Below are 25,245 nucleotides of genomic sequence, written 5' to 3'. Positions count from 1 at the left end.
AGAATATCCCATCAGAATATGCCTTTTATTATGGCTTGGCATTAACATCCAACTACTCTGACAGAACAAAATCAGATCTATATTTACAAAAACTTACCAAAAGAGACATTGAATCACTTTAGTTCACACAGAAAGTGACAAAAATCCATCTATTCCAAAGAAGGCTTTTGTTTTATCTTCCTTTCAAGATGCAGATATATCCTACTATAAAAAACAAAAGCAAAATAATTTAGATTCACATAAAAGTTCCTTAAAGAACTAGTTGCCTTAAACCCTTCCAATATTTAGGCAGCTATTCCTTGATACCCAATATTTAGGCAGCTACTCCTTGACACAAGGAGACATTCCTGAAAAGTATCTTTAAAGAGCATTTATTTTTTACTGAACATTATTTGTGATCTGACATCACAACCAAGAAGCAGAGTGAAAACAAAAAAGAAGTCCTGAATATTTCCAAAGCCTCAGTATATTTGCATTTCTCCTTCCCTATCTTTTCTATACTGTTTTTTGTTTGTTTTTTAAAGAACGCTGAGCAAATTTGAAAGCAATGTAGAAAACCAATTTTTGGCCCACTTTTGATATAAACAGTGTCACTTACAATAAACCCCAAGAATTTTCAATTGTTCCACATATTATAACTAAACTTTGAGACTTTCCAAAGCCCTTTCTTATTGGATTAATTATGTACTAAATCATCTGGGGTCCCTGACCAGCCAATATGGGAAAGAATCAGAATAACAGACTAGGAAATTAATTCAAGGAGATACAAAAGCACCATCCACGGTTTCCAGACCTTTACTAATAGAAAGGGTGGCAATCTTGTAAGTTTGTGGGTTCAGAGCATCCCTTTACATCTAACCAACATCATCTCTTTCATCTAAATTGTGCTTCATTATTTCATTTTAAGTCCCCAAATTTGATGAACCCATCTACAAATATGTGAGCAGAATGAGAAAGGGAAGATTTTGTAAACCATAAAAACCATAAAGCAATATCCAATTTTATTGCTAAAGAAAGAGGTGAACTTATTCAGGATGTTCACTATGAACCAAAGGTAGAGATTGGGAGGAAGACGGACCTGAAAGGCTGTGATCATTTAGCCACCTACCATTCATTACCGTCAATTTAAGGCACTGGAGTTTGCTATGCTGCAAAAGGAGAAAAGCAATGCCTGCCCTGCCAACCTTCTAGGGTGAATGAAATCAAATGAGTTACATCTCAAAGTGCCCCTAATTAGCAAACACTGTATCAGCTTGAACTATGCTTTGAAAGGTACACTCAAATGTACTGACGGCAGTACAAAACGATAAGGCTTATTTGGAAAGCAGGTTGTCAAATGTTTCAATAACCATGAAAATATTCATACTTTTTGACCCAGTAAAATTCCCCGGAGTGATCTATTCTAAGGAGATATCCAAGTAAATGAAGAAACTACACATCATAGTCAATACACTGTTAATCTGTTAACAGCCAAGTAATCATTACACAAGTGTTTAATGAGTGGTTACCATGGGTCAGGCACTGTGGACACCTGCTGGTAATTAGGGCAGACAAGACCCTGGCCACTTGTAGCTGACCTTCCCACAAGCAGAAGGGTTATGGATGTCATGATTAACCAAATTTTCTGGTTATCATGATTTTGTATCCTGCTTTTTTCATTCAATGTCAGCAAGTTGTTACTGATTTTGTCTTAATAATGTGAAACTCCATTACGTTGTCTATTTTTTTCTCTTTTTCAGAAAAGCTCAGAAGAAACAGACACGATCTGGTAAGAATTGTTAGTAATAAAAGAGTTGTCCCTATGGGGTGGTTTAATCTCAGAGATTTTTGCCTTAGATACACCAGACTATTAAGAGATAATTTTACAAGACATTTTGAGGTCAAGGCAGCAGCTGCACCCAGCAAAGGGGTGGGGGTGGGGGATTTGCTGTTATTATAATTTTCTCCGGCATGCTCTTTCACGAGATATGAATATAAACCCTTTCTTAAAAAAAGTCATATTTAAGAGACCTATATTTCGTATTCACAAGTACATCAGTGCAGTCCCTTGCACTTGTATCTAAAACGCTAATTACGATAAAGCTTTATAAGTAATTTCAGTTTGTTCCATAATAGAATGGTTCATGTGAAGACTTTGATCTGAAAGATTAACACTTTCTGTAGAAACCAAAGGGCGCATCTTCTTACAGAACACGGGTTTTGAGTTAATTTAGGCATTCAACAGAGGCCACTGTTACAGGGAATGCAAAAATGACCCGATGTAACTCTTTGTTGAGCTTTAAAATTACTGTAATTTTCAAAGTGATCTTGGGAACCCATAAAATCTTAACAAAGATCATAGCGACGCACAGCTCAGGAGAATTTTCCAAGCTTAGTGACTCATGCGTTCAACAAATCTTTACTGAGCGCCTACTGTGTGCCAGGCACCGTGCTAGGCAGGCGCCGTGTTACACATCCTTATCAAGTTTTGGGGAAAAGGTACTTGACAAAGACCCAGCAGGGAAAAACACAGCGTTGAATTGAAAAACCGAAGACAAAACGACACTCGAGTATTTAATTTTGTAAAAGGTTCCTTCCTAGTCCTGCTATGGGGGACTTTGCAGCGAACTTGCAGAAGGCGGCAGATAGAGCTGGGGTCTGAGGGTGTCTTCGATATGGCAACTCCCCAAGCCCGAGAGCGCGGCCAAAGGTGAGGGTGCGGGGAGAGGGCGCCCGGGCGGCCTGGGCCCCGCGCACCTGGCACGGCCGGCACGGCCAACCCGGCAGGCACCACTGGGCGGGCTGAGAACCCGCGGCCCGGGCCCCGCTGAGCCCGAGCAGCACTGGCGCAGTGGCCGCTCGCCACTTCGGGCCGCATTCTTGCCACGGCTCCGCCAGCCGCCGGTGCTCGGGCTGGAGGTGGGCTAGCGCGTTCTGGCCTCGGGCTTCCCGGGCGTGCGCGGACCAAGGCTCACTCCCTCACGTCCCCCACCGGCCCCGACACCTTCCCTTCCCGGGCCTGCCTCCCGTCTTTACCCTAGCGGCGACCACGGCCAGCGACTCTCTTCAGGCTGCCAGCGGTGCGGACAGGGGCGGGCGCCAGAGCCCTGCTCGCGGAAGGGCGAGGCGAGCGCTCTAGGCCCGCTCCCGGCGCGGGGCGCGGGAGGGCGGCGAGGCCGCGACCGGGGCCGTGGGCTTGCAACTGTGCCCCAGCCCCAGGCTACCCGCTGGGAACGCATTCGCCCCACCCGCGCCGGGGTCGCGGCCCCGCCTCCCTCCCCGGGGCTGGGCAGCGAGAAGGCGGGGCCTTCGAGCTTGAGGCGGGGCGGGAAGGAAACTACAATTCCCAGCAGGTCTTGCGCTGGGGCCGTGGAGGCCTCTGGGAGAGTGGGTCTCCTTTGGCTTCCCCAATTGTGTGGGGGCTGCCATTGACCCGGTGTCGCCGCAGAACCGAGGTCGCCGAGTGATGATGTTGTGAAGTCGCCCGCCTGTCCCTGCCACGCCCGGGCGGTTGCTGGCAGTGGGAGCAGCGGCAGCAGCTTCGGCTGCTGCTTTCAGGCTGCCGCTTCATTAGGGGCTTCCTGAGGAAGCGCGGGCGGACGACAGAGGATGCCGAACCACTCCAGTGAGTAAGCTATCCGCGCACAACCCGAACTTGCCCTTGACAACTTCCCCGGAAAGCGGAGGGACCTCCTCGTCCCAAGGTCCTCCGGTACCCGGAGGTCACGCGCGGACGTCGGAGCAGGAGGCTGGGTGCTGGAGGGCTGGGTCCGGGTCCCGCGGTGAGGAGTGGGTTGTTTCCTAAGTGTGGGTGCAAAGTAATGGGCGCTAGGCGCTGGCGTCGGGATTCAGCCCAGCTGCACATCTGAGGCTTGGCAGCTTCTCATAGCGCCTTATCCTCTGCCATACAGCATCCATCTGGAGCCCTGTCTTTTAGGATGAGTGGCTTTAGGGTCGGGCATTAAACCTTAAGCTTCAGTCGCCATCTGTGATGTAAGTGGGAGGAAAGGGTATTGGAAAGAGCTCTTTCTGGGTCAAATAGAGTTGGGCTTTTCTTGCAATTGATTTTGAGCCAGATGCCACATATCTTGAAAAAGAAAAACGGCTGACTTTAGTTTGAAGCGTAAATAATAGATATTCGCACATGTCCTTTTTAGTAGCAGCCCAAAAATTGAATTTCAACTTAAAAAAAAATCTGCGTCATAATAATAGGGATAAGTTCAGTTACTTGCTCTTGCTCATGCACCTTTTGCTTAGACCTGCTGTTTCTACGTCAGAAAAAAAAAACAAGTAACTTCACGGAAATTCATCAAGTTGATGGAATGGACCATAGGAACAAAAGGAACACTTTCAGTTCTTGGTCTCCGTAAATCTTCCCGACGTTTAGATCTTTGCTGTTGACTTGGAAGTCTGAGGTACAGTAGTCTCCAAATAGCACGTTAATGGTGGTGACATGACACTTAAAAACAAATTGTGAAGGACATTTGGAGGTGAGAAAGGTCAGGGATGAAGACATTTTATCATCCCAGCAGTTATTCCAACTTTCTTTCTTTTTTTTTTTTTTTAAGACAGAGTCTCGCTCTGTCGCCAGGCTGGAGTGCAGTGGGGTGGTCTCGGCTCACTGCAACCTCCGCCTCCCGGATTCAAGCGATTCTCCTGCCTCAGCCTGCAGAGTAGCTAGGACTACAGGCGCGCACCACCACGCCCAGCTAATTTTTGTGTTTTTAGTAGAGATGGGGTTTCACCATGTTGGCCAGGATGGTCTCGATCTCTTGACCTCATGATCCACCCGCTTTGGCCTCCCAAAGTGCTGGGATTACAGACGTGAGCCGCCACAACCAGCTCCAGTTTTCTATTTTTAAAATTAAGTAATGTCCAGCAAGTCTCAGACATTTAGCAAGCACATACCATGTGAAAGACAGTGTTTTGTTATCTTACACACTTATTCATATGATGGAAGAGGTTTGTTAGAAAGAACCAACATTTGGCCGGGCGCTGTGGCTCACTCCTGTAATCCCAGCACTTTGGGAGGCCAAGGAGGACGGATCTCCTGAGGTTGAGAGTTCAAGAACAGCCTGACCAACATGGAGAAACCCGTCTCTACTGAAAGGAAATACACCAGCCTGGCCAATATGGTGAAACCCCGTCTGTACTAAAAATACAGAAATTAGCCGGGCGTGGTGGCACGCGCCTGTAGTCCCAGCTACTCGGAGGCTGAGGCAGAAGAATTGCTTGAACCCGGAGGCAGAGGTTGCAGTGAGCCAAGATTGCACCACTGCACTCCAGCCTGGGCAACAGCGAGACTCCATCTCAAAAAAAAAAAAAAAATTGGCCAGGCATGGTGGCACATGCCTGCAGTCCCAGCTACTGAGGAGGCTGAGGCAGGAGAATCGCTTGAACCCAGGAGGCGGAGGTTGCGGTGAGCCAAGATCGAGCCATTGCACTCCAGCCTGGGCAACAAGAGTGAAACTCGGTCTCAAAAAAAAAAAAAAGAACCAACATTTTAGTATTTGCAATCTGCCAGGCACCCCAGGTGGGAGCTCTTCATACTTTAGCTCACTTAATCACTTTAACAAACCTATCACACTAATCTGAGGCTCAAAGACTTGCTTATGTAACAAGGGGAGATTTAAATCTAGATCTGCCTTGCTTCCAAGTCACAGATCAGGTAACTAATACGTACTTCAGAAATTATAGACTTTAAAGGTTGAGTGGTTAAAGAGGATTGTCTAGTGTTATTGTCTAAGACTGGTTCCAGCACACACCTTGGACATCTGGAATAAGTCCTGAACCCCTGCTTTAGTACTTTTGAACAAACTGATTCTCTCTGCCTACAATTCCCATTTCTTACTGAACTGCTCAGTAAGACCCGAAAAGCCCATTCCAAATCCATCTCACTTATGTAAGAAATTATAAGACTGGACTTTTATCAAAAGGTTCTTTTCAGTTTACAAGTTTTGTGAGTCTGCAAATAAAAATATGACCCTGCTGGGTGTGGTGACTCACGCCTGTAATCTCAGCACTTTGAGAGCCCAAGGCAGGAGGATGACTTGAGACCAGCCTGTTCAACATAGCAACACCCTATGTCTACCAAAAATAAAAAATAGCTGGGTGTGGTTGTTTGTGCCTGTAGTCCCAGCTGAGATCAAAGGAGGCTGAGATCAAAGGATCCCTTGAGCGATGATGGCACCACTGCACTCCAGCTTGAGTGACAGAGTGAGACGCCATCTCTAAAAAAAATTAAAATACGAGCGGAGAAGTGTTATTCTCCACTGAAAGTTTCTTTGTTTTAGTGCCCCAAATATGTTAAATACCAGTATAAGGAATGAGACAGATAATGTCTTATTTCATGTTTATTGTGAGCTCTCATTATATCATCTGTACCAGTTTTGAACCTCTTTAGTTACCATCCTGTTTAGTTGGTAAGAAATAGGAGGCAAAAAGGTAATAGTCACATTTAAATGACTTAGTAATTAAAGGAACTAAATTATTCATAGTTGAGTCATTATCTGTTCAGATCTGCAGTGTTCTTATAATAATAGGAAACATTTATGTAATACTATGTGTTAGATAATGTTTTACCTATATTAACTTATCCTCACAATAGCACTGAGGTGTTTTTATAGATAGGCAACTAAAGCAAAGAGAAGATAGTAAATATACCAAAGGTCATGTAGCTACTACATGGTAGTACTGAGTGTCAGAGAAGACAAGATCAAAATCTGTAATCTAACATTTATTGAGCACCTACTGTGTACCAGCCCCACAGCTGGGTGCTTTCATTATGAGTTAGTCATTTGTCTTTACAACTACCTTACTTAAAATGGAAGTTCGGCATGTAATGACTTGCTCAGAGTCACAGATAAGTAAACTGTGGAATCAGGATTTGAACCCATGCTTGTCGTACTTCAAGGTTCATGTTCTTTCTTTCATTTTCCTTCAGTGATCAAATCTTTATTAAACACCTTCTGTGTCCCACACACTGTGCCAATGCTAGGAATTTAGTCTTTGCTCTTAAGGAATGTAGTTTGAAGAAGGAAAGAGACAATTAACATAATGTGTTGAGCAATGGGATCACAGCTTGCCGAGGTACTTTGGGAGCACAGAGAAAGAACACTGAAGATACCCTGGAGTGGGAAGGCTTGGATCAGTCTTGGGAAAACAAATGGGAATTAGCCTGGGCGGAGAAAAGGGGAAGGGGTTGTTATGGGCTGAATTGTGTCCTCCCAAAATTATGTTGAAGCCCTAACATCCGTAACCTCAGAATGTGACTGTATTTGGAGACAGGGCTTTGGGGTGATTAAGTTCAGATGAAGCCATTAGGGTGGGTTCTAATCCAGTCTGACAGTTTTCCTTATAAGAAGGAAATTTGAACACAAAAAGAGACATAGGAGTTGCACACACAAAGGAAAGACCATGTGAGGATTCATCAAGAAGACCTAGGAGAGAGGCCTCAGGAGAAACCAACCTGCCAACACCTTGATTTTGGACTTCCAGACTCCAGTATTGTGAAAAAATAAATTTCTGTTGTTGAAGCCACCCAGTCTGTGGTAGTTTTTTATGGAACCCCTAGCAAACTAACAAATAGGTGTTCTAGGCAAAAGGAATGACATACAAAAAGGCTTTAAGCTGTGGTTAGGTGATAGAAGTTGACATACAAAAAGCCTTTAAGCTGTGGTTAGGTGATTGAGGTTTTTTGGTGAAGAGATAAATGTTGAGAGAAATGAAACTGGAGACTAGGCTGGGGCTGGATCAGGAAGATTTTACATGAGATGCCAAGGGGCTTAAACTTTATCCTAAGGAAGATGGGATGGAGGTGGTTTGTAGCAGTGGAAAAGCATTAGATTTGCATTTTAGAAAGACTAAGACTTGTAAAGGATAAATGAAAGGTAATAAGACCGGAGACGAGGTAACCAAGGTAGCTAGTGCCACAGGATGCTGAACTAACAGTTTTCCCAGAATATTGAAATGTCTAACTAAAACAGAGCCACTGTTAATGTAACATTATAAAGGGCACAGCTAACCCTTAGGGTGTACATAAGAAGATAGAGAAAGAATTTGTATATAGCTGTTTGTACCCAGAGGCTGTCTTTATTTTGACATTTTGCTTTTCCTTATATAGATCATAAAGCTTTATACAACTATCAGACTATTCAGATTTTTCCACTCTAAAAAGTGATCTTATGTATTTAATAGACACTTTTATGGTGCTGACACAGATTTAAGCCAAATTCTTTGACAACCTTTTGAAATACCTACTATTCATTTTAAACATAAACATACTGAAGCACAGAGAGATTAAGTAGCTTGTCCAAGATCACATAGCTAACAGGCAGCAGAGTTAAGATTCAAACTCAGTCTGTCTTTAGAGTCTGTGTTCTTGGCTTTACACTGCGCTGTTGCTATATGATATTTATCTAGATCTTTATTTGTGAAAAGAGGGCAGAGTAATACAAAAATAAGTATGTTTGCTGTAAGAGGCATGCAGTTTATCAGAGGAGATAAGGAACAGCTCTAAGGTTTTAAAAACTGTTTTAGAGAAGAGCAGAAAGTGTTCGGAGGCAATACCTCCTTCAAGTTGGGGTTTCTGGGAAGGCCTGTTGGGAAAAGTGGCATTGAGCTGGTGTGGGAAGCATGGCTAGAATTTGGATATGTAGAATGGGGAGAGGACATTAAAATTAGAAGAAATAGCATGGACAGAGTTACAGGACTGAGAATTTCCTGGTGTGTCTAGGAAGCTAGTAAATGCAGTTCTTTCTTTTGGCTGGAATATGTTGTGTGGTTGGGGAAGATGGAGAAGCTAGTTTGCAGGGAGGGGAAATGTCTGGGGAAGAGAATTCTCGGGGAGTGAGGGGCAAGAGAAGTTGTAAGGTTTCAAGCCTGAGTAATTGAGGCATATGCCAGATGTAGTTATCTTTTAGGAGAGGAAAAAGTTCATCTATCCCCAACTCATCAGTTAACAGGTCCTGTTTTCACTATCTCACAAACCCGTAAATCCTTCTTAAAATTTCCATTCACCTAGTTTATACCTTTATTAAAATAATCCATGCGTAAATGTGATAAAATTTTCTAATTATTTTTGTCTCTAATCTCTCCATTCCAAAATGTATCCTGCATCCTGCATTTACATTTATTTCTCTCAAATGTCACTTCTATTTAGAAATGTGTTCCCTGCAGGATCAAGTTCAGACTTCTTAATCTGAACTAGTCAAATTTAAATCTCCAAATACCTTCCCCATAATTCTTCCCACTCAAATTGGTCTGTATACTGCTGCCAACCTGGCTCTGTCTGCTACTTGCTGTTGGATATTATCATTATTATTTTCTCCTGCCAGATACTCTCCTCACCTATCCAAATCTTTTCCTCCTTAGGGAGTCCACTTAAATCTTACATCCTGTGTGAAGCCAGACCACCTCAGCTAGAAAAGAGCTCTCTCCCGACAATTCTGTTGTAACACTCATCAAATATTTATTATCTAGTACTATCTTATTTTCTTAGATTTCTTAGCTCATTGGATATTAGATCTAATCCAGATCATTAGAGCTGTCCCTTTTGGAGCTTAGACTTCTTAAATCTTTAACCTCCCTTTGGGAAGAGGCTGTTGTATACTACTATTTATCTTTTTTTAGTACTTTTGGTTTAATTCAAGTGGCATTTGTTGAAAGCTGTTCAATGAACAGCTGTTTGACCAGTTGTTAATTGAGGTCATTGTATTGAAATTTTCTTTTTCACCTGGCTGCTTAATATTTACATATAAGTGATGTTCTAGCTTTATTCTTAGCTTTACTACTGACTCACATAACCTCTTGAAGATACCCTGGTTAACTACCCTGTATTGTGGTTTATTCATGCTAGAAAATGAGCGTACAAAGTCTGCTGGTGGTATAGCAGTGGAACGAATTCATTTTGTAAAGATCCTTGAGGTCTTTGGAGCTTATCTATATTTATCTGTCAGTGTTTGCCAAACTTTGAGTTCTTTCTTTTTAGAAAGCTTTTTGACAAGTCACAAAAAAGGAAGGAATGATTAAATAGAGTCTAATTTAAGAGTGTTATACTCTATTGTGTAACAATGGAGTTGATTAATTGTACATGTTAATGGTGAAAGAATTCCCCCACCAGTTTAGCTAATAGTTCATTTCAACACCAATTATTTATGAAGTTGCTTGAGCTTCTGACATTTTATATTCCTCTTCTGATCAGCAAGGAGGAGAGAGAAGATGGCACCCCCTCTTTCCTTTCTAGAAAAAGTAAAGTAGCCTCCTCTGCCTACCTTTGTTCTCTAACTCGGCATCTAATTTGTTTCTTTCACACATATATTATAATTTTGTATATTATTACAAATATATTATTACAATTTGTGTGAAATTATAATGTGAAAGAAACAAATTAGATGCCGAGTTAGAGAACAAAGGTGGGCAGAGGAGGCTACTTTAGATCAAGTAGACTGGTAAGTTTTAAAATGAGACTTAAATGTGAGAAGTAGTTAGCATATAGAGAACAAGAGAGAAAGAGTATTCCAGGTACAGTGAACAACAGTTACAAAGGCCCAGAGTTAAGAGAGAGTGTGATGAGGAATTAAAAGAAGTAACAAAAGGTCTGTGTCTCTGTGACTGAGTATGAGCAAGGAGGAGAGTGGTACAAGATGAGGGAGGAGAAGCAGGCAGGGGCCAGACTAGGCCAGACCTCACAGACTGTGATGAGAGGTGTGGTTTTATTGTCGTTACTATGAGAACCTTTGGATTTTTTAAATATTATTTTTTTTTTAATTTTTATTTTATTATTTATTTTTTTGAGACAGAGTCTCACTCTGTCACCCAGGCTGGAGTGCAGTGGTGCGATCTCGGCTCACTGCAACCTCTGCTTCCCGGGTTCAAGTGATTCTCCTGCCTCAGGCTCCCAAGTAGCCAGGACTACAGGCACGTGCCACCATGCCTGCTAATTTTTGTATGTTTTTGTAGAGATGGGGTTTTACCATGTTGTCCAGGCAGATCTCGAACTCCTGAACTCAAGTGATCTGCCCACCTTGGCCTCCCAAAGTGCTGGGATTACAGGCATGAGCCACTGCGGCCGCCCTGGATTTTTTTAAGAAGGAGTTTAGCTTTGAAAACACTATTCTTGCTGCTTATAGAGAATGGAGAAGAACCCTGTTTAAGGCCATGATTAAGCATGGAGCCTTGTTAGGAGGTTTGTTGGTTCATAGTCTAAGAGATGATGATGGCTTGAACTAGGATGGTGGAAGAGAGGATGGAGAAAAGTGAGTAGATTTGAGGTATATATTGGTAGTAGGGTGTACAGGATTTGTTAATGGATTGGATGTGACAGGATGAGGGATGGAGGAATCTAGTATTCAGTGGATCATAATCAGCCTGTGGGAAATTTGAGTGGAGTCAAGAAGTCTGTCTGAAGAGCCAGATTGGGAGTCACTAACACTAAAAAGATAATTTAATCTGTGGTAGTGGTTGGTTGGCAAAAAGGTAATGAAAAAGCAGCTACAACAAGAACAATACAAAATGTGGTCACAGTTGGAACTCTGGAAAACACTAACATTTAAAGATCAAGGGGAGGGAATGGGATGATCCAGTGAGGAGTTTGAGAATGAGCATTGTAAGATCTCTCTCTCTCCAGGAGAGCCAAGGAAGGGAAGTTGAAACAGGGAGTAGTCAACAATATAAACCAGAGATGACATCAGATAACAATTAAGAAGTCATGATTGGATTGATTAGCAGGGACTGTTGATGACCCTAGGAGGGTGGTTTAGGATGAAATCAGGTTGTAGTGGGGTTGAGGTATGAATGAGAGGTGGGAGAGACAAAATGAGAGTATTTGAAGAAGCTTGGGTAAGGACAGAGGGTAGGTAGAGGGGAACTCAAAGACTTGGGAAAAGTAGGGGTTTTTTAAATTGTAGTTTTTAATAAAATAAAAGAATTTGAGCATGTTTAGTAAGCCAAAGAAGAAGGTGAAACTGATGGAGGATAGGGATAATTAATGGAGCAAGGTTTAGAGAAGGCAGGAATAGGACTGTTGAGTTATATTTAATTACTTTTTAACTGGGTATACGTATACACATGGTAGAAAAATTGAAAGGTATATAATAAAAAGTAAGTTTCTCTCTCTGTCTTCCAGCCACCCAGTTCTTTCTCTAAGAGGAATACTAATTTACACTCTGATCAACAAGTGTGCAAGTGCATAACTGAGATTATGTTTGTCCATAATTCTCAGTTTGGAGCGAAAGCTAGCTATAGATTACGTGGATTTATCAGTGGGAGGAATGAGAATAAGAGAAATGGAGAACAGTTAGAGGGTCAGAGATAAGTGAGAAAAGATGTGGTATGGAATTGTCTCAGAAAAGAAAGGATGTTTAAGAGGATAATGGGAGGCGTGCCTGTGGAGTGAGGCCCACAGTTGATGACTGAATTTGCAGCATCCCTATTCCACATGGTGTTGTGACCTTTTCAGGAGAAGTTAGCTGCCTCTTTATATTTAAAATGCAAGTCAATTTAGAAAATTGATTGCTCAAAAATTCATCATTTTTGTAAAGTAAATCATGTTTGGGGCCAAGCGTCAAATCTCTGCTCTCTGCCCTTTTCTTTTTTTTTTTGAGATGGAGTCTTGCTGTCACCCAGGCTGGAGTGCAGTGGTGCGAACTCGGCTCACTGCAGGCTCCGCCCCCTGGGTTCACGCCATTCTCCTGCCTCAGCCTCCCGAGTAGCTGGGACTACAGGCGCCCACCACCTTGCCCAGCTAATTTTTTGTATTTTTAGTAGAGACAGGGTTTCACCGTGTTAGCCAGGATGGTCTCGATCTCCTGACCTCGTGATCTGCCCGCCTCAGCCTCCCAAAGTGCTGGGATTACAGGCGTGAGCCACCATGCCCAGCCTGCTCTCTGCTCGTATCGCTTTCCACTATAGGCACCTACCTCTCTTTGGGGTTATTCAGGCCAGTGGTGTAAGTTGAAACAAAAGGAAGTTTGTTGGTTTAGAAAGAGCACACCATCAGCCGGGCACGGTGGCTCACGCCTGTAATCCCAGCACTTTGGGAGGCCCAGGTGGGTGGATCACAAGGTCAGGAGTTCGAGACCAGCCTGGCCAACATGTGGTGAAACCCCATCTCTACTAAAAATACAAAAATTAGCTGGGCGTGGTGGAGCACACCTGTAATCCCAGCTACTCTGAAGGCTGAGGCAGGAGAATCGCTTAAACCCGGGAGACGGAGGTTGCAGTGAGCCGAGATCACGCCTCTGCACTCCTGCCTGGTCGACAGAGCAAGACTCTGTCTTGGGGGAGAAAAGTTAAAAAAAATAAATAAATAAAAAGAGCACACTGTCTGGAGGAAGAAAGCAGGAGGAGGAAGAGACTAGAAACCAACTAAAATGCCTCTGAGATGCTACTACTGTTCCCAAAGCATGTAATTTAACAACTAAAAAAACATTTCAACCATTCTTAACTTTCTCAGCAAGTACTAGGCCAAACCACTGAATTTGCCTTTGTTTTATTTTTAGTTACAAAATTGAAAGACTACCAATGAAGCTTTTATTAGCAATAGTGAGTTTTTAAAAGAAGATATGTGACCATTTCTCATTTGATGTGGGGCTTATTTTAAATGCATTCATGATCAGCTGCAAATGCTCTTAGTGGAAATTGTGATAAAACTAAGCAATGAGCCAAATGAATGTTCAGTTTTGGCTTTCCTATGAGACTGACAACTAGTTCTTTTTAGTTATTACAGAAAAGTGTATAGTGTGTCATTGCTATAAAAATGATAAAGCACCCTTTTAACACCAAACTCTTTTATGCAGATTTTTTCATAAAGCACATAAGTGTTTTTCTTTAGAATATTCAATCTTAGCTTAACTGTGTTTTTCAAGGCAATTCATTTAGTTGATGTTGTATTGAAAATGTATTAATATCAACTTTGTTCATTAAATTACTTCTGTAACTCAGTGTATTGATATTTTTAATGATTAAGCTTCTAGGTAGTAGGCATGTATTTTGCAAGACTACTGTGTGTCAGTTGCTGTTAGGTTTTGGACATAACAAAAATAAGGTCCCTTCCTTTGAGGAACTTGCAGTGTAGTGAGGGAAAAATGACTAGTGGGCAGCCATCTTCTGGGATCATCCAAGAAAGGGAATCAATAAACACTGATTAACCCATTTATGCCAGAGGTTACAAAATTTTTTGTGTGAAAAATCAGACTTTGGCGATGACCTTGAGCAGTAGGATATGACTCCCACAAGCTTAGCATTCCAATAATGGAACAGTAGGCATAAATGGGTTAAAAGCAAAAATTACAGTGAGGGATGTTAAGATTTCCTAAACCTTTTTTCCATATTTATAATCCACTTTATATTTCCCCTAGCAATTAACAGTAAAATTCTCACAAAAGAATAGAGGAAGAGCTATCTTTTCTAGGGAGACAGTTAAGAAAGGACAGAGTGTATTCATGTTCATAGCTAGGCTAGGTAAAAGAATACCAGATGAGAAAAGCACTTGCTGACAGTGCCAAAGGAGGAGGAGAAAGCCAGCTAAATCCCTGGTGCTGGAGGGATGAAAGAAAGAGGTATTTGGGAAATCAGCCAAGGGCAGAAAAACAGGTCCTGGAGTTCAGTCAAACAGACACCTTATGGGTGTTCTGATAACCTGCTTATCTGGTTTCTCAGCCAACAGCAAGTTAGAAAGGGGAGAGGCAAGCTAGCAACAGTAAAGTGTAATAGTTGATAGCCTCACAGTGAGGGAGGAAACAAAATTAGAAATGGGCTTCAAACCTTAAAAAAAAAAAATAGCAATTTGGGATTATTTAGTATAGGGAGAAAGAGCTCTTTAACTATGGATGGGTGCAGACTTGTTGGGGTCACATATGAGCGGGTTATTTTTTTTTCTTCTTCTTTAAGAGGCACTTTTTTTTTTTTAATACTTTAAGTTTTAGGGTACATGTGCACAATGTGCAGGTTAGTTACATATGTATACATGTGCCATGCTGGTGTGCTGCACCCATTAACTTGTCATTTAGCATTAGGTATATCTCCTAATGCTATCCCTCCCCCCTCCCCCCACCCCACAACAGTCCCCAGAGTGTGATGTTCCCCTTCCTGTGTCCATGTGATCTCATTGTTCAATTCCCATCTATGAGTGAGAACATGCGGTGTTTGGTTTTTTGTCCTTGTGATAGTTTACTGAGAATGATGATTTCCAATTTCATCCATGTCCCTACAAAGGACATGAACTCATCATTTTTTATGGCTGCATAGTATTCCATGGTGTATATGTGCCACATTTTCTTAATCCAGTCTATCATTGTTGGACATTTGGCTTGAAAATGAGCGGGTTATTTTCTATTTTGCCATCTTGGTTACACCACCCAGAAAAAGCTCTTTAAAAGTTTATAATCCTGGAGGATATCACTGTAGTCATTATATTATAATACAGTAATTGCTCTTCTTAGTAATGATCCTGAGTCATCAAATTATTTTCTGTCTGGCCTAAGGACTTTTTTTTTCCTCCCATGGCAGTTTATTGGACTTTCCTCGTTATCATGTATTAACTTCAGGAGGAAAACATCTTACCATCAATGTTTTTTAAAATAAGAAAACTATGGAAAACCAAAAAAAAAAAAAGTATTAAAGATTTTGTGGTATTTTTGCCACCATGTTGTCAATCCCATCTCTAGGGAATGTTTGCGCCTTCAAAGTAACCGATGAGCTTAGTTGGTATAGCCCTGCACGTACACCTACTTTACTGAAACCCATGAGAGACCTATGTAGACTTTTGTAAATTAGGCTAAGAAAGCTTTCCATTTCCACATGTTCTAACAGTCTCATATTCTTATGCAGTTCATTTTCCTCCCTACTATAGACTACAAGGATGTAATTTGACTACAGCCTGATTAATTCATTTAACAGATATTTATTGAATGCCTGTCATTTGCCAGATACGAAGATAGAGGTAGACTTAATTTATTGGAATAGAGATTTATTTTTTATCTATGTTCCATTTACTACTTTTAGCAGGTCAAAACAAGTAACAGAATGCTTCCCAATTTATGGTAATACATCTGTAGTATTTTCTTGATATTGTAGAATTACCCACTTAAAAACAGAACCAAAGTCAGATTTGGAGTTGTCTCATTAAGAACTGTGTGATGTACATACAACACACACACAGATTATTCTGCCTCACTGTAAATACACCCAACTCTGGAACCAGATAAGTCATTTCTAAAAGCAAATATAAATTGCTCAAGAACAAATGGTTGGGGGGAGCGGATTACTTGTTTTTTTTCTTCTTCTTCTATATTCAGTAACCACTATGTGTTTTTAAAAAGTGGAGTAGAGACATAGGATTGTAGTAGAATTATCTGAGGCTTTTGCAAACTACACACACACTACTATCCTCACACTCCAGTCCCTTGCTAGTAAAGCTCAGAGGATAGAGGCCTCAGCTTTGGGAAAACATAGTTGGGTTTTATTCCTGGCTCTTAATATGGACAAGTAATTAACCTCTAAGCCTTAATTTTCTTGTCTGTAAAATGATGACAGTAATAACATTCACCTCATGGAATTGTGAGGATTAAAGGAGGTGATCATACACAGAAAGCATTTAACATGATGCCTGGCACCTAGTAAGTACTCAATCAGCTAACTATTATTATTAGGAAAGACTGATTTGCAACAGAATTGAGAACATATTTCTTTATCATATGCATTTCATTTGAAACACAGAAGGCCCTTGTGTCTTTATCATAAATTGTTTACCATCATTAGCTGGTCTTCAAAACCTTCTGAGTGCTAGTTTCATTTGTTTTATTGTTCAGTAAAGGCACGAATTTCACTAAAATGTTTTGATTTTTGCTTTCAGTGTCAAAGAGCTAGTTCCTTTTGCTCAGGAAAAGTTTCACAGGGTAGTGGTGTCTCCTCTTCAATTGTGTAGGTCTGGAAACTGAAGTTTTCTCACTGTACTGAGTTGATAAGGCCCTGAGAAAATGATACACTAATCAAACACATTAAAGAATAATAAATAAGCCAGGATGTGTGATCTTGATATACAGTACAACTGCCAAGTGGACTACATATTTGGGTCCCCATAGAGTTAGTATATTTTTCCCTTATAAGAAAGTCTGCATGAAAAACCAAGTTGCTAGGTTTGTGTGTACATTTAGAGGTAGAGGACATTTGAAGCATAAGGACCGGTATGCTGAGAGTAGGGAGGGTGTGCAGAATAGCAGTATGCGTTCTAAGAGCCACATCAGCTCAGAATAGAGAGGGTTAAGACTGGAGGACACGGTAGGAAACTATAGCCACGGACAGAGAAGGATTAAACTAGGGCCATAGCAATAGGCTTGAAGAATAAATTGACAGAACTGGTGACTATATAGAAAACAGGTATTTAGGAAAGGAAGGATGACTCTTAGATTTTTGGCTCTGCTGATCAGGTGAATTGGTGATATCAACTAGTTAGTGAAGCAGAAAAAGAAAAATATTTAATGGGAGAAGGAAAAATGAGTTCAGTTTAGAATGTGGTGGATTTATGGTAATGATTATAAATTGATACTGAGATTTCCAGTATAAAGTCACAAAATGCCAATTTGGGTTGAAGATAGAGACTTGGAGAGTAACTATAGTGTAGTTGGAAATTGAGGCCTTTGAAGTAGATGAGTTTCCAGAGGAGAGAAGGGGAGAGAGAGGGCCCATGAGAGAATCCTGAAGAACTGGGGAGAATAGCCATTAAAGGCAGGTAGAGGAAGAGAGTTCTCAGATTTCCACAGCCTCCTATTTATTATAGCCTTCAAGCTCTGAATCTAATAACCTCCTGGATTGCAGTTAGCCGGTAGCCATATCTCAAAAAATTTACCTGTTCTTATTTGCCCTGAAGTTCATGGGCAAACCAAAGGCGTCTGTTGCATGTTAATTCTCCCTAAAAAAGTAACCTTATCTTCAAAGCCCTTGAGTTGTCTGTGACAACTGGTTTTGAAAAACAATGAGTCTTATGTCTAAACATACTGTAATTAGAAAGTCTCTCGCCTAGTAGAATTACATTAGTAAAATAGGTATGTCTTTAATATGCAGATAATTCTAGAATAAATCTAGAATTATATGTGTTTATAATACTCCTCCATCCTGACCATCACTCGCCGCCATTTTAAGTTACCCTCTGTTCTGGTCATATAAGATTGCACGTCCTGGTGCCACTGATTACTTCGTTGACTTGAAGAGCTATATTGCCTATAGTTTTCCTTTTGACACTGATCATATGGGGACTTCTGCTTCTGAAGGCCTTAAGGACTATAATTTTTAAATAACTGAAGGATTTAGAGTCATCTTAAGCCACCAAAAGCAAATTTGTGTTTTATTGTTAGAGACGACAAAGAGAAATGAGGACATAGATTTTCTACCTCTTCTTGACTTGTTGCTGTTTTTAAAATTTGTATTTTCCTTACTGCTATGTGAAAGTGCCGTTTCAAGGGGTCTTCCTAGCTATTTGATTTGAGGATAAATTCTGAAGAGCAGATTATACAGAAATATTCTTAAATCTGTTAGCACAATTGTCATCTATTCAGTCTGTTTCTAATCTTCTGTGAAGCATTTCCAGGTTTTCGGCCAATGGTGTCTTTTTATTGAAACTAGTGCCTAAATTTTGCCAGTCATCATTGAAAGAAAATTCTTTCTGACTTGTTCAGGAAGGATTTATTTTTTTCTAGAAGTACAGTACATATTTTAGTAACCACAGATTCTATTGTATAAAATGCCTCTGCTTGAGATGTATTCCCCCATTTTTGGTTAAGAGAACAGGAAATCCATGAATTCTATGATGCATTTACTCTGCATTCCTCATTTTTGAAGACCTATACTTGTTTTTTTTCCTTTTTTAATCGTTACTTTAGTCAAAAGGACATAATTTTCTGTTGAAAAATAAAAAATATGATAACTATGGTATTTTATTAATATCCTGGAATATAAATTATTGACAGCAACTGCCCTTGTGAAGTAATATTTTAATATGTCTAACCCAAGTGTCAGCTGAGTGTCCAGACCCTTCAGGAGTGAAATAGTTGCTGTAAACCTTCAGTTGCATGTGAAGGTTTCATATGGGGAAGCCAAAACCCTTCCTATGATTTCTGCAGATTCCTGGTGTTCTCTCTGAGCTCCTGCCATCACCATGAGACCTCTCTCTCTTCCCTCTCCCTTTTAGGAGAAAGAAAAAACAGTTATTTCCCTGTCTCTTGCAGAGCAGTTTAGCCTTCTTTTTGATGCTATGAGGCCTTACCTTCTACCTTAAGAGACTTTTCCAAGTCTTTTCCCAAACAAAAAGTATTTCTTTCCTAAAAGAAGCACTGTTGTCAGCTGTTAAGATAATAAAATGTGTACTTTGTTAGGTATGATTTGGTAATAATAACCCTTTTATTAACACAATTTCTCCATTAATCTAACTTTCAAATATTTAAATAATGCATACTAAACTCAGTCTCCATTGTTGAAAAGTTATAAGAAAACCTATCTTGAAAAGGCTTTTGCAATGTTAGATGTGAATATTATTATATAGCCTTGGGTAGCTTTTATGCCAAATGGCAGAGAGAAGATATTGCTCACTTAAGAGACTACAGAATTTCAGGTAGAGTTTATGTCAAGTTGCTCTTTCTTTTAAAGAAAGAAATCAAGGCCAGGCATGGTAGCTCTTGCCTGTAAACCCAGCACTTTGGGAGGCCAAGGCAGGCAGATCACTTGAGTTCAGGAGTTCAAGATCAGCCTGGACAGCATGGTATAACCCCATCTCTACAAAGACATACAAAAATTAGCTGGGCATGGTGGCAGGTGCCTGTAGTCCAGGCTACTTGGGAGGCTGAGGTGGGAGGATCGCTTGAGCCCAGGAGGCGAAGGTTGCAGTGAGTGGAGATCATGCCACTGCACTCCAACCTGGGCAACAGAGTAAGACCCTGTCTCAAATTAAAAAAAAAAAAAGAAAGAAATCAAGAATGCCTTATGAATGTAAGACTGAAGTCTACCTGTTTGAGGTTTACTTTTAGTATTTTTGAGCTATCTTATTTCCTTTGACTAAACTACATATGACCGTCACTAAATTATTTTTGACTGGCAAATAATAATTTGCTTTGTTATTCAGATTTCTAAGCTAATCATGACCTTTTATAGAAACAGTGAATTTGTAAACAAATGGATGATGGGATAAAGCATAAAACTAGGGATGTATAAATATTAGCTAATGCTGTATTAAGCATTTTTATATATCTCCTATCTCCTTTGATATTGTCACTCTGGGACATCAAGCAAAAGATAGAAATCCTGTCCAGAAGTATAGTTTGAAAACATGTTGATATTGCTTATTCAGTTGCTTATGCAATTTCTTTAAGAGTTTGGTGTTCTTTTATTCTATAATCCAAAAATATCATGATTTTAGGGTATAAATCTATAGGACAGAAAGTCTTTACATGGTCTTATAAATCCTTTGAAACTCTTCTGCTTAAAACTTGAAACTTATGAACTTTATGGATAGGGACAAAGTATACACCAGAGCAAGGGATTTAGCTGTGCTGATCACCAACAGATGAATATTTTAACTCGGCCATTATTATTATTTATAGCATGTTTGTTTTATATGTGCATAGTTTTGAGGTATTCTGTATTACAAATCCCATTTTTGTCCCTGAAAGCAGTGCTAGTGATAGATTACTGGGCACAAAAGTAGAAATTGTGTAAAAATTTGATAGTGAGAAACACTGATTTAGATATATCATTGGACGATAAGAATGATTATGGGCCGGGCGCAGTGGCTCATGCCTGTAATCCCAGCACTTTGGGAGGCTGAGGTGGGCGGATCACGAGGTCAGGAGATCAAGACCATCCTGGCTAACACGGTGAAACCCCGTCTCTACTAAAAATACAAAAAATTAGCCGGGCGCGGTGGCGGACGCCTGTAGTCCCAGCTACTCAGGAGGCTGAGGCAGGAGAATGGCGTGAACCTGGGAGGCGGAGGTTGCAGTGAGCCGAGATAGCGCCACTGCAGTCCGGCCTGGGCAAAAGAGCGAGACTCGGTCTCAAAAAAAAAAGAATGATTATGAAGGGCAGTCCCATGATGTGTGACAAAAGATGTACCCATGCGGCTGACAATCAGCCAGAGGCGAAGAAATGTGACTGACTGAAATGGTTTTGGCAGAGGATTGTTGTTAAAGTGGAATGCCTGTTTAGTCAAAGGTGAAGGTTAGGAGTTCAAGAACTTTAAGCATGGTGAATTAAAGTGCTGCTGTGGAAACTTATCAAAAACCGCGGTTGACACCATGGGTTCAAGGCCTTTTCTAATCTGCAGGTGAAGCTCTGATAGGGATTCCTTAGCTGCCAGAGGTTACCGCCCTTTTCCTGTTAGTGAAGATTGTGTCAGGGAGGGGTTGCCTGCCTCAGCAGATATTCATTATAAACAAACAGGGCAGTTTTTAAAATGCCCAAAATATTCAACTAGGAGGAAATACTGACCCCATAAACCTAAATCTCACACATGGTTTTGGACGTTTAAACGAATGGATTTAACAGCCTTTTGGAATTCAGCATGTTTGTAAGTAGAGCGACCTCCATGTATTTCATATTCTGAACACCCTACTTATCTTTAAGTCAAATGGCAATTAAAAAGAGGGACAAAATATTTGCTGGTCACAAATCCTATTTCCTCAGGGTCAACTTTAGAATTGCTAATAGAACAGCTGTGCTGAATGTAGGTAGCCAGTGTAGCTTTCCCACGGCATCGGTGCAGCTGGATAGTGATATGTGGCCTCTGCCTTCCTGAGGTCTGCTGCCTACTGTCCAGGCTGGGTTTTGCTGGTGATGCTCCTCCCGCCTTTTTTTCAGCTCTTAGCACTGAAGCCATGATAGAGTCTTTAAGTGGTTTAATATCTGGTTTGTAAATTACTGTGGTTTTTTGGTAAACTTTATCTGTAGTGTAGCCAGATACATTAAAATTAGTGAGTCTCTGTCTTTGTCAAAAATATATTATTTTATATAAGGACATGGTAAATTATCATTTTTTAAATTAGCTTATCTTTTGTCTGGATTAGGTTGCCACTGCCTAAGAGAGCTATTGCTGAATTGGTGATTGGCACTGTTCCTGCGTGCATTTCAGCAGCCCACATGTGTTTCAAATTAATCCCCAAAGTATTGCTTATAAAATAAAAATTTTGAATATATTTCCAGTGTAAATGTTTCACTAAATAATTAAATTTTTTGCGATCCCAGGCTCTACGCCCAGCAGAGGTGAACTTTCCCAGAGTTGTTTTAGCCTTCTCAATAAGGCTGTTTTGGCCAGAGTATCCTGCTTTAAGGAAGTAGCAAGATATTTTTTAGGCACAGGGCCTATATTTAGGCATTCACTGTTGACCAATTAGTTCCGTGGCTGGGCTAAACTATCTAAGTCATTAGCCACGTTGTGTCCTGCCAGCAATGTTTATGTCAATGACATGCTTTGGTTGTTCTTTTTAAGTCTCATCCTTCTTAAAATAAGTTACTTGATTATTTTGCTTTATTTTCTTCTTCTTAATGTGCATGGATTACAAAGGCTGGCTTCTTGTTAAATAATACATGCCTGATTGGTTGTTTTATAAAGAAAAGCAGTGAAGTTGTTCCTAAAAAGGTTGAATAAAGATCCGACAAAGAAAGTAGATGGCCCTGAAAAAAGTGCACAGAATACGTGTGCACAGACTAGGAAAGGCACTGAAAATGTGTCATTTGTGTTTGCCAAAGTTTAGTTTCTACTGCATTTAGGACTCTGTGTAAGCTTTTGGTTTATTCATGCATCCAAGAGACAGGAAGAGAATGATTAATCACACTAAGCTAACGTCACTCATCAGAAGGCAGGAAGTAAATTCTTTCTTAGGTTGAAAGAAGATGCTATCAAGCAATTGAGAGTAGGCCGTAGATTGTGCCCAACATTGTGTAAGGTACAATAACAATAATAATAATTATAAAATAGTACTTTGGTGATAGAAATACTAATAATAACCAGTACTTGCATAGCATTTACTATATTCTAAGACATTATTCTAAGACCTTTACATGTATTAACTCATGTTATTTCCCAATAACCCTCTGAGGTAGCTGCTACTATTATCCTGTCATAATTCACTTAATCCCCATAAAGTAGATCCTGTTATTAGGCCCACTTAACAAATGAAAAAATGAGGTCAAGTAATTTGTCCAAGATCACCCAATCAGTAAGTGGTGGGGCTGGAGTTCAAATTTAGGCACTCTAGTTCCGGAATCCACATTCTTAACCACTGAGGTAGGCTGAATACTGGCCCTCAAAGATATGCAGTTCTTGATCCCCTGGATCCTGTGAATATTACCTTATATGCCAAAAGGACTTTGCAGACATGGCTACATTAAGGATCTTGAGACTGAAGATTATGCTGGATTATCCAGTTTGACCTTAAATGTAATCACAGGTGTCCTTATAGGAGTGAGGCAAAGGAGACTTGACAGCAGAAGAAGACAGTGTAACAGTAGAAGCAGAGAGAAACTTGAAGATGCTACGCAGCTGGCATAGAAGATGGTGGAAGAAACCCTGAGCCAAGTAATACAACTCTAAAAGCTAGGAAAGACAGGGGAATGATTTTTCCCTGGAGCCTCCAGAGGGAGGGGGCATAACTCTTCTAACACCTTGGTTTTGGTCCATTGAAACTTTTCATTTTTCTGACCTCCAGAACTGTAAGATCATAAATTGGTGTTGTTTTAAGCCACTAAGTTTGTGGTAATTTGTTGTAGTAGCAATAGGAAATGTATAGCCACACTGCTATGGAGAAAGATGCTAAGTATAGTTAAGACTTTTTTGTTATTAGCAAACCTTCCTCAGACCCATGAAGGAATGAGCTTTAGGAATCATCACTCTTGATAATCCCGGCTCTATGGCACTTGAAACTTTATTAGCAGGAGCACAGTTTCTTAGTCCTTATGTCCTTCTATGTGAAGATTACTCAGAGGTAATCTTCAGACTGCATCTACTCCATACTTAAACGTGGTAGTCATTCTGGGTACACAGTTGGCTGTTGAGCCAGAAATTTAAGAAATACTAGACAGGGAGGGGTTCCAAGATGGCCAAATAGGAACAGCACCAGTCTACAGCTCCCAGCGTGAGTGACGCAGAAGACTGGTGATTTCTGCATTTCCAACTGAGGTACCAGGTTCATCTCACTGGGGCTTGTTGGACAGTGGGTGCAGCCCGCGGAGGGTGAGCCAAAGCAGGGCAGGGCATCGCCTCACCTGGGAAGCGCAAAGGGTCAAAGAATTCCCTTTCCTAGCCAAGGGAAGCCATGACAGACAGTACCTGGAAAATCGGGACACTCCCACCCTAGTACTGCGCTTTTCCAACAGTCTTAGCAAAGGGCACACCAGGACATTATATCCCATGCCTGGCTCAGAGGGTCCCATGCCCACGGAGCCTTGCTCACTGCTAGCACAGCAGTCCAAGATCGGACTGTAAGGTGGCAGCGAGCCTGGGGGAGGGGCGTCCGCCATTGCTGAAGCTTGAGTAGGTAAACAAAGAAGCCGGGAAGCTCAAACTGAGTGGAGCCCACCACAGCTCAAGCAGGACTGCCTGCCTCTGTAGACGCCACCTCTGGGGGCAGGGCATAGCTGAACAAAAGGCAGCAGAAACTTCTGCAGACTTAAATGTCCCTGTCTGACAGCTTTGAAGAGAATAATGGTTCTCCCAGCACGGAGTTTGAGATCTGAGAACAGACAGACTGCCGCCTCAAGTGGGTCCCTGACCCCCGAGTAGCCTAACTGGGAGACACCTCCCAGTAGGGGCTGACTGACACCTCATACAGCTGGGTACCCCTTTGAGACAAAGCTTCCAGAGGAAGGATCAGGCAGCAACATTGGCTGTTCTGCAATATTTGCTGTTCTGCAGCCCCCACTGGTGATACCCAGGCAAACAGCATCAGCTCCAGCAAACTCCAACAGACCTGCAGCTGAGGGTCCTGACTGTTAGAAGGAAAACTAACAAACATAAAGGTCATCCACAGCAAAACCCCATCATGATCAAAGACCAAAGGTAGATAAAACCGCAAAGATAGGGAGAAACCAGAGCAAAAAAGCTGAAAATTCCAAAAATCTTCTCTTCCAAAGGAACACATCTCCTCGCCAGCAACAGAACAAAGCTGGACGGAGAATGACTTTGACAAGTTGACAGTAATAACAAACTTCTCCAAGCTAAAGGAAGATGTTTGAACCCATCGCAAAGAAGCTAAAAACCTTGAAAAAAGATTAGACAAATGGCTA

General features: G+C 41.1%; 2 protein-coding genes across 7 annotated transcripts in view; one reads left to right on the top strand and one right to left on the bottom strand.

Annotated features, from left to right (window-relative positions):
• The window catches only part of STRADB (STE20 related adaptor beta), a 29,741-nt gene extending 26,429 nt beyond the window's left edge, over positions 1 to 3,312 (bottom strand). Inside the window, exons 1-2 of one of the 3 annotated variants that reach the window (XM_009443702.3) lie at positions 3,016 to 3,312; positions 98 to 204 (exon numbers count right to left, since the gene is read on the bottom strand). In XM_009443702.3, the coding sequence (XP_009441977.1) occupies positions 98 to 109 (12 nt within the window). In that variant the 5' untranslated portion in view covers positions 110 to 204; positions 3,016 to 3,312. 3 annotated transcript variants of the gene reach the window in all.
• A 35-nt stretch (positions 3,313 to 3,347) lies between these two features.
• TRAK2 (trafficking kinesin protein 2) overlaps positions 3,348 to 25,245 on the top strand; it is a 74,507-nt gene continuing 52,609 nt past the window's right edge. The window contains exons 1-2 of one of the 4 annotated variants that reach the window (XM_016950291.4): positions 3,351 to 3,604; positions 4,237 to 4,394. The gene's annotated coding sequence lies outside the window, so the exon portion shown is untranslated. Of the gene's footprint in view, positions 3,605 to 4,236; positions 4,395 to 23,423; positions 23,540 to 25,245 lie in introns of those variants that run through there. The other 3 variants (NM_001428160.1, XM_016950293.4, XM_054679218.2) reach the window with 3 other exon arrangements.

Source organism: Pan troglodytes, chromosome 13 (assembly GCF_028858775.2).
Source record: "Pan troglodytes isolate AG18354 chromosome 13, NHGRI_mPanTro3-v2.0_pri, whole genome shotgun sequence".
Classification (NCBI taxonomy): Eukaryota; Metazoa; Chordata; class Mammalia; order Primates; family Hominidae; genus Pan; species Pan troglodytes.
The sequence above is the reverse complement of the archived record's forward strand: the minus strand, read 5'-3'. Positions and strand labels throughout refer to the sequence as shown.